The 9,556-nt window shown below is 54.2% G+C and overlaps 1 protein-coding gene across 1 annotated transcript; it reads left to right on the top strand.

Annotated features, from left to right (window-relative positions):
• The first annotated feature begins 5,158 nt into the window (after positions 1-5,158).
• On the top strand, positions 5,159-9,115 carry Lypd3 (LY6/PLAUR domain containing 3). Its single transcript, XM_003464551.4, has 5 exons — positions 5,159-5,380; positions 5,880-6,011; positions 6,772-6,942; positions 7,130-7,291; positions 8,114-9,115. The coding sequence occupies exons 1-5, from the start codon at positions 5,296-5,298 to the stop codon at positions 8,611-8,613; spliced, it is 1,050 nt and encodes a 349-aa protein (XP_003464599.1). The 5' UTR covers positions 5,159-5,295; the 3' UTR covers positions 8,614-9,115.
• The last annotated feature ends 441 nt before the right edge of the window (positions 9,116-9,556 follow it).

Raw genomic sequence — 9,556 nt, 5'->3', positions numbered from 1 at the left:
TCACTGTCCCTGGGTCTTTCCTGAGCAATCTTGGCTGTTCTGGAAACAGCTCTTTCCTCTCCCTCATCCCAAAAGTTCCCTCAAAGATGCAGGTCTAGTGCTCCTGAGTCCTAGAATGCAGACAGTCCCCAGCTCCTCTGGGACCCCAGCCGTCCCTTGGCTTTCACTGCCATCCCTCATCCAGGTGTGACTTCTGGATCTCGAGTCAGTCATGCCCCAGTCCCTCTGCAAAGCGCGCCTCCTACTGGGCCAGCTGCACAGGCCTGTAATGGGGATAGTCAGCAGCTCCCTCGCTCAGGAGAGCCCTGCCCTTGGGGTGTAGTACTGGGAATTGAACCCAGGATCTCCATACCGAGCTACACTCCCAACAATTTTAACTTTTTTTTTTTTTTTTGAGACAGGATCTTGCCAGGTTGACAAACTGGCCAGGCAGGGCACGAATGTTCCATAATCCTCCTGCCTTAGCCTCGAAGAGTGCTGGGATTGTGTGCACTCTGGGAGTGTGTGCCACCATACCGGGCTTGGAGAGTCTTAGTTTTATGTTTGAATCTGTGTCAATTGTGACAGGGGAGTGGAGCCTTAGGTCACTCGTGGTCCTTCACCACTGCCTCGCCCCTCCCTGGGACAGATTATGTTTCCCTTTCCCTTCCTGTCTCTTTCTTTCTTTTGGTTTTTTGAGACAGGATCACACTATGTAGTTCAGTCTGGCCTTGAACTTCCTTATGTATCCCATGCCTTCCAATCACAACAATCCTCCTGCCTCAGCTTCTTGAATGCTGGGATTACTGGTATACGCCAATTCATCCAGCTATGTTCTCATAATTTTATTTTGCAGTGCACTCCCAAAATTATGTAGCCAGTCAGGCCCACCTCACCCCTGATGTGTCCCAGCCAGTGTGTTCCAGAGCGCGTGGCTCTGAAGTCACAGCCTGGTCTGCTCCAGCCTGGAGATGGCCCTGGGCTTGTCTGAGGCCCAGGCTTGAGCTCCGGGCACTGCTGGATGCCTCCACTGTTCAGCCTCTTGGGAACCAAATTCGAGACTCTCCTGGCAGCCCAGACTGCAGAGGGACTCTGAAAGAGACTGGGCAGGCAACAGCCGTAAATGGAGGCTATGTGTTCAAAACTCCCCTGGCCTCTGGTCCTGGGCCAGGTGTGGTCAGCAGCCTAGAATCCGGGCAGGCCCGAGCAGGAGGAGGCTCCCTCCCTGGCCCCACTCCCTCCCAAGACGCTAGTTCTTCAGGTCAGGCCAGTTGTGGTTCCTCCCTGAAACTCTCCCACGCTGTTGGGGCCCAGGGGCTGGCAGGGCCTCCTGCTCCCAAGCACACAATGACAGTATTATCACTTTGCCTGCCCTTTCCCTGGGCCTTCCTTCAGTCTCTAAAGGATGTAGGGATTTTGAGATCTAGCTTCCAAAGGAGGCAGCTGAGGATCAGAGAGAGAGAGAGAGAGAGACTGATTTAGAGTCAGGATTCAAATTTCGGCTTGTCCCATTCCAGACTTTCCCGCTTCTCCACAGTTCAAGTCCCCTGCCTCACTGCATCATGAAAGACAGCCCTCCTCCCCTCATGAAAAAAGGATACCCCAAAGCCTCAGAAAGGTGAAGACACTTATGCAAGGTCACACAGTTAACCAGAAGTGGAGCCGGGGTTCCAAGGCTGGGAGGCAGGGACCAGGGCCGAATGACCTCACTGGAAGTCACCCACTTTCTCTGAGCCACTGCAGGATACCAGAGAACCCCACCTATGTGACTACGTGGTATTTGTCATTGCCGGGAAGCGGGCCTCTGACAGGGTCCGGGGGCCACATATGTTTCTGAACATGGCCACCATTTTTCCTGGTGTCAGCCAGCCAGCCGGCCGGCCAGGTGGCACTGGTGTGGGTGCTTCCCTTGCTGTGTGACATTGATCACCCATCTTCCTCTCTGGGCTTTGGTTTCCTTCTGTGTGAAAGGGTGCTCCTCTCCCCCGCTGCATTGGGAATTCAAGGAGAGGTTGCTTGGAAGTGCCTTGTCTGCTTTAAAGCTGGGGTTCAAGATATAGGCGCTGACAATAACTACTCAGGATAATAATGGGTCTAACTGCCGTTAAGTTAGCAGTACAAATAACGCAGCATGGATTCCTGCTTGCAGCATTTCATGTAGAGTTGACGCCAATCCCACAGCTTTCTTATGAGGTGGGTCCTGTTAGGATCTCCCGTTGACAGAGGGGGACACTGAGGCATGCCCAAGTGAGTGTCAAAGTTTCACAGCTGGTAACAGTGTATCCAAACATCTATCGGTGGGTTTTCTATTTTTGCTTGCTTGTTGGTTTTGAGGTTTTTTGGCCGGGGGCCTGGGAGTCAAACGCAGGACCTCAAACTTTCCAGGCAGGCATGCGCTGTGCCCCTGAGCTATATCCCTAGCCCTTTATCTGTTGGTTCTTAAACCAGACTGCCTGGGTTTGGCCCTAGCCCTACCTGTGTGACCCTGGGTAAGTTGTTCGACCTCTCTTTTCCTCGATTTCCCCACTTGTAAATTGACTCTCCTTAAAATCTCCCACAGGGTCATTGGGTGCAAAGGCTGTGAAAGGGCTCCTGGAGCAGGGAAGGCTGAGTAAGAATGCTTTTGGTCATTGTTTCTGTCCACAGAGGAGGACTCCAAACATCAAGGAAGGGGAGCCCACAGCCACACAGCAAAGCACCGGCAGAGTTGGGACTCACACCTAAGTCTGGCTGGCTCCAAAACTGAGGAGCATTGCAAAATATCATCTTAGGTTTAAGTTCAGGGTCTTACCCTAATAAACAGTAGTGGAGGTCTTTGGAGAAGCCCTGGATTCAGAGCCACTTGTAAGCCTCTCCCAACCTCAGTTTCCTCATCTGCGAAATGGGGCAAAGTCCTCTGTTTGCAGAGCTGTCATGCTGGTCAGAAAGTGCCAAGCACAGAGTAGATGCTCAGTGTATGATTGTAGACTCACTGTAAAGGTGAGGATTAAGTGAGATCCTGTGTGTAGAAATGTTTCTGGTAGACAGCAAATATTAGATACTAGGTCATTGTTATTACTGTTACAATGTGCTTTCCAGCTGTCCAAGATGCTCTTTTCCACTGCTTCTTTCCTCCTTTAATTTTTTTTCAGTACATTACTGGGAGCTGAGCTCAGGACTAAGCTTGGGGTCTTCACACTGAGCTGCATCCCCAGTCCTTTATTCTTTTGGCTGTGAGACCAGCCCTTGTGAAGTCACTAATTGCCAAGGCTGGACTCGAACTTGTGATCCTCCTGCCTCAGCTTCCTAGTGTGCTAGCATCATATGTTTTTGCCGTCATGCCTGGCTTTCTCTCTCTTTTGATCTCTGTTATCCCTGTCCATCTTCTTCCTAAAATATTTTGGCTCCTTTTGTTACTGTACTAGGCCAAGTAATACCATCTCTTGCCTCACCAAGTTCTCTACCAGGAAAACATTTGTGGTGGAGCAGGCCGGCTTCTTGCTCTGGGAGTGAGGGAGAACACATACCATGGAGCCCCACGAGGTGTCCAGTGAAAGAGCACCAAAAAGGATTTATTTTAAAATCTGGACATAAGTGTGGTTTTGAAGGCAAGTCCAGAATTTGGGTTTCACTCTAGATTGGCTACTGTCACCAAGAAGGGGTCATGCTAGGATTGGTTATTTGTATAAATCTTATTTATGAGGCAAGAGAACCAAATCAAAATTAGTCATAATTTATATTAATATAATAATATAAACAGTCACTTAGATTAGCCAAAATATGGGCTGTTTAGTCATTTTGTGGTTTGCATAGTGGTCTCGTTTCTGTGTTTAGACACAGTTATGGAGTGGTTTTGAGTCTTGCTTTAACCTTTCACACTAGCATGACCTTGCCTGAGGTTGGTGTTTGGTGAGGTTATTTACAGAGAACCCTAAGGCCCCTCTGTGAGGGCCAAACCAACTTCAGACCCTCAGGGGCTGCTTTTCTCTTTTTACCAGGAAGCGCCTCCCTGCTGGTCTTCTAGCCTTCTCTCCATCCTTCTAGATTCCTTTCCTTCTTTTACACGGTGGCTATATGAACCCTTTTCCTTTGATTGCTTTGTTTTGTCTTGTGGTACCCAGGACTGCAGGCAGGATCTTGCACATGCCGGCAGGCACCTACCATTAAGCTACCTTCCCCAGGGCTTGTTATTCTATTGGAGACAAAGTCTGAGAAGTTTCCCAGGCTCGCCTCAAGCTTGTGTCCTCAGCCTGCAAAGCAGATGGTAAGCATAAAAGGCATGTACCGCTGTGCCTGCTTTGTTTGTTTTCAATGAACAACATAATGCAGTGAATTGCATAAAAATGCAGTTCCGTGATTCTGTTCACATGTGTGCATTGTTACCGCCGCCTCAGATGGACAGTGGGGCCTCCTTATGTTCCTCTTGGGGTCAGGAACCCTAGAGAGGCAGACCCTGGTCTGTTTTCTCTCACCATAGGTTGGTTTCTCTAGCGGATTTGGACCCCCTCAAACATCCTCTAGCTTCCTTAGAATTAATCCAAATCTCCTTCAGGGTTTACCCCTGCCTCAGTCTTTCACCTCAGTTCTCAAACATGATACATGCAGGGTTCCCCATGTTCCATGGTTTCGCCCCCCCCCCCCAGCCCTTGGACTTCCACACACCCTGCCCTCCTTCCTGTGAATGGGCAGCGCTGCTTCCCTGCACTGGCCTTGCACGAGCTGCTTGCAGTGTGTTTTGCCCCCTGCTTTCAACCTGCTCCACTTGACTTCATAGAACTTCGTGGCTGAGGTCACCTTTCAGTTCTTCCTCAGGAAAATGAGGCCCATTTCTAGATCCATCCCTCCCTCCTTGGAGCTCTTTCTTCGTTGACTAGGTCTCCGTGTTACAAAGCAGTGTGCGTGATTATTTAACATGAGTCTCCCTCACCAGAGCCAGGCCGGTGAAGAGAGGCACAGTGACCTTCCTACGTCACTTACCCTCCCTCCAGATCACTCTCTCGCCCTTTGGATACTGAATGCTGGCTGATGCAGAGCAGCTCCTGCCTCTCCCGTGAGCCCCATTTCTCTCTGTTCCCAAACACAGCCTTTCTGCCAGGGACTTTCAGGAAACCTTGACTTCTTCCATCCTTTCCCTCCTTAGTTGCTCAGCGCTGGCGCTGCTCTCCCTGTGGGTGAGGCTCCTACAAGTGGGCCCGCCCTACAGCGGACGCTGACTTGGCCCGGTTGGGCAAGGCCCGGGTTGCCCCAGGGTAGGTTACTCATCCAGGGCTCAGGTAAGAGGGCCCTGGTTGGGAATCGGCACACCCAGGGGGGACACCGAGGGAGCAGGACGGAGCTATGGACTCCGCCAGGAAAGCAGATGCCCGGGCTGCGATCTGGACTACAGGCTGGCTCCTGCTGTGGCCACTGCTGCTCCATGAAGGTAGGTCTGCCTTGGAAGGTCTCAAGGGAGAGTAGGGGCTCTTAGAAGGAGGACCCCCACCTCCACAAGGGGAGGCTCACCATCAGCAACAGGCCTGCGGGGAAAGTCCTCTATCCTGGGTACTGCTAGGCTGTTGCTCCGAGGGGTCAGTGGAAAGGACCCTTAATACAGCTGTCTGTGGGAAAAGTTCTCAACCCCAAGCAGAGACCTGTGAGAACCTAGCGCTTCTACCCGGGCAGGAAGGGCACCGTGGCAGGGATTTCTCTCCTCGGCCAGCAGAGCCATGGGAAGGAGGCTCCCACCATAGACAGAAGCGGAGTGCAGGAAAAGGGTCCAGTTATCTGGTGGCCCTGATTTGTGAGGTTTCCTTGCTTGCTGCCTTGGGAAAGGCTCGCACACAGCAGGACTGTCTGCTCCTGGGCTTGGGAAGGGCTCTTTCTCCTCGGTGGGAGGACGCTTCAGCAAGGAGCGCTCAGCCCTGTCGGGCCCGCACCCGCAGGAGCGCAGGCCCTGGAGTGCTACAGCTGCGTGCAGAGGGCGGACGACGGGTGCTCGCCACAGAAGATGAAGACCGTGAAGTGCGCGGCGGGCGTGGAGGTCTGCACAGAGGCCGTGGGGGCGGTGGAGACCAGTGAGTGCGACCCCGTCCCGGGGTCCTTGCGCACCCTTCATCCTCTCTGGGCTCCTTCAGCCGGCCTCGCCTCCTTACCCTCCTTCAATTCCGAACACAACTCTTTAACTCGTGCGGTCCCTCCCATTCGTCCTAACCAGGACCCTTAGGCACAGCCTCGCCCCTCCTTCCAGGGGATTACAGATGTGGGGGGCGGCGGCGAGTTAGGAGGGACTGGGACAATCCGGGTCTGGGACGAGGTCATGCTTCCCACTTGGGTCCGGCAGGGATCCTCCCCGCCACCCTCCACCAAACTCCAGTACCTCTGGACCTCTAGGTTGTAGGGAATCTTTCAAGAGGGGTCTCTGGATGTCCAGGCTGAGGCCCGCCCGTCTGCCCCCCCACTGTGGGAGGTCCTGGGTAGCCGGCTCTGTGCAATCCCGCGCTAAGATTCGGCTGAGGAACCCCCGTCTCCCAGGCCACGCCCCCTAGCCAGCCCCTTCAGTCCTTTTTTGTTTCTTCTGTTGCTCTCTGCAGCTGCGTCCCTCTTATGCACGCGTGGCCTTATCACTGGCCTCCCCCTCGATTCTGTCTGGGGTCAGTCTGTCCCCCTGGACTCTGCTCTGCACATCACGCCCCGCCCTCTGCCTGACCCCTCCCTGGCCTCTTCCGAAGTCCCCGCGGATCGCCCGCAGCCAGACCTTCCGCCGGGGTCCCTGTGTTCGAGGCCCCGCCCTCCAACGCCCCGCCCCTGACCTGCTCCCTCCCTCCCGCCCCTCAGTCCATGGGCAATTCTCGGTGGCGGTGCGGGGCTGCGGCTCAGGACTCCCCGGCAAGAACGATCGCGGACTGGACCTCCACGGGCTCCTGGCCTTCATCCAGCTGCAGCAGTGCGCCCAGGACCGCTGCAACGCCAAGCTCAACCTCACCTCGCGAGGGCTCAACCCTGCAGGTCCGTGGGCGGGGACGCACGGGGCCACGCCCAGGTGTTGAACGCGGCGGGCGGGGCTTCATCTCGCGGGTCCTGGAGGCTATGCTGGGGGCGGGGCCAAAACGATGGTGGCCACGCCCATGGCGGGCGGGTTGAGCTTGGGTTCCCGGCTCTGTGGATCCTTTCCTTACTCGGGGCTCCCCTGCAGGCAATGAGAGCGCGAACCAGCCCAACGGCGCCGAGTGCTACAGCTGCGTGGGGCTGAGCCACGAGAAGTGTCAGGGTACAGTGCCACCCGTCGTGAGCTGCTACAACGCCAGCGACCGCGTCTACAAGGGCTGCTTCGACGGCAACGTCACCTTGACGGCAGGTGAGCGAGCCCCGGGGGCGCTCTGTACCTGCAGGAGTTGGAGCTTTGCTGAGACATTCTGGGCGGTGGTGTGGGGCTTTTGGATCCCCCCACCTCCAACGCATCCTGGGACTGTGGCTGGAGCATAATGGGAGATGCAGCTCCATAACCAGATAGACTGGCCATAGGGATGCTTTTTATCCTAAAAAACTTTGAGGAGGGGATGCGTTTTCATAAAGAGATTCCGGCAGAACATTCAATGGTAAATGTATTAAAGCTTCTAAACCTGTACCCCGGGGAAGTGTGTGGAAAGTCTGGTTCTGAGCCCTTAGGACTCTGGGCTGCTCCCAGTATCAGGCAGATGCAGACAGCTTTCTGGTTCCTATTTCAGAACCAGGGGAGATGAAGTTCTACCCTATCCTGTGCCCGGTGTTCTAGGGGAGCTGTAGTTCTGGCTCTAAGTCTAAATTTTGATAGATGTCTGTTGGCCACCGGGTGGGGGGACAGTGAGAGGGCCAAGGGGCAGCTTGTTCTGCTTTTTGATCCTAGGAGACATTTGTATTGTAGTCCAAACCTTTGTTTCAAGGGAGACTTGTAGTTCAGAGTACACATTCTTTCTCTTAAAGCACTATGAAAATGTGATCGAACATTTGCCAAAGACAGTGTGACCCTGTTTGGCAGAGCAGGCACAGCTTTGAGATTGTTTTATTAATGAGTGTGGAACCATTCTGTCCTAGGTTAGGGTCCTCTCTCTTGTCTTGCCCCAGATGTTCCTGTGTTTCATTCTGACTGTGCCAACATCCCTCCATCCAACCACTGACTTACTGTGTCTCTCTTCTGCAGCTAATGTGACTGTGTCCTTGCCCGTCCGTGGCTGTGTCCAGGATGAATTCTGTACCCGAGATGGGGTGACGGGCCCTGGGTTCACACTCAGCGGCTCCTGCTGCCAGGGGTCCCGCTGTAACTCAGACCTGCGCAACAAGACTTACTTCTCTCCTCGAATCCCACCCCTTGTCCTGCTGCCCCCTCCAGCCACCCCAGCTCCATCCACTCCGGCTCCAACCACCTCTGTCATCACTTCCACCCCAGCACCCACTACCCTCACCTCTACCACCAAACCCACCCCAGCCCCGACCAGCCAGACTCTTCCCCATGAAGTGCATGCCTCCCATAAACACGAGTCAAGGCTGGCTGGAGGTGTGGCTGTTCACCAGGACCGCAGTAATGTGGAGCAGTACCCTGCAAAAGGCTGGACCACGAAACCCTCAAGTAAAGGCCCTGCAGCTCCTGGGGTTGCATTGGCAACTCTTGTGTTGGCTGTGGCCAGTGGTGCCCTCCTGTGAGCTTTTCCCCCTGAAAACTTCTCTCTCACCCTACTTCCCAGGCCCTGGGTACCGACTCTTTCCGTTACTCGTGTTTCCCACAACTGGACTGGGCTGGCCCAGCATGCTCTTCTGATGTCCCCAGTATCCCCAGCTTCTGCTGCACTGGTTTGCGGCTTTGGGAAGTAAAAACTACTGTTTATATACTGCTGGGGTGTTCTAGCTTCTTAACATAGCAGCTGCACCCCTCTCATGGTGCCCAGGGCAGAGTGGGAGAAGTCCGCTGCCCCAGGGAAGGTGGAAGGTTGAGGAGAAGCTTCCTGTGCACTTTCTCATGGCCAGGCAGGAATATGGGAAGGGGGCAGCAAAGGCCCCTATGTCTCTGCGGGAATCATCTCTTCTGCCTTGTTACTGGACTGTGAGCTCCTCCAGGGCAGGGATTGTGCCTTTTGCCTCTGTGTGGCCAGTTTCTGGCACAGAAAGACTTCAATAAAGATTTAATCACTTTGTATGGTGCTTTAAAGGAGTCATTTCCGTCTCATTTGTTTTCCACACTAAGCTCTTGAAGCTGAGCCCAGGTGGGCAAGGCAAGACCTTCCCCAGATGGAGAAGCTGGGTCCAAAGCAGTAGCCCAGGCAGAGCCCTGGATTGAATTTCTTTGATCTCCTGCAGTCTGGTCAGCTTGTGGGGTCCGGTCAATCCCGTGGACAGGGGGCAACTGGGTGAGACTATTAAGGAGCATAAGGAGGGTGGGAAGGGGTCTTCTAACAATTTAGGGGGCAGAGGGGAGCTTTGTCCTGTGCCCTTCTGCCTTCCCCTTATCCAGAGGCCCAAATGTGCTTGCTGGCATCAGGTCGGCCTCTGCTTTGGTGTTGGGGATCTGGACCTGAACCCTACCTTTGTTTTTTCCCAGTCAGAGTGTGTAGGGGAGGAACAGGTCTGGAGAGCAAAGGTCCTGCTATGT

This window comes from Cavia porcellus, unplaced genomic scaffold (assembly GCF_034190915.1).
Source record: "Cavia porcellus strain 051 isolate PalLab524CR breed Dunkin Hartley unplaced genomic scaffold, mCavPor4.1 scaffold_7, whole genome shotgun sequence".
In the NCBI taxonomy this organism is placed as follows: domain Eukaryota; kingdom Metazoa; phylum Chordata; class Mammalia; order Rodentia; family Caviidae; genus Cavia; species Cavia porcellus.
This window is presented reverse-complemented; position numbering and strand designations above follow the sequence as displayed.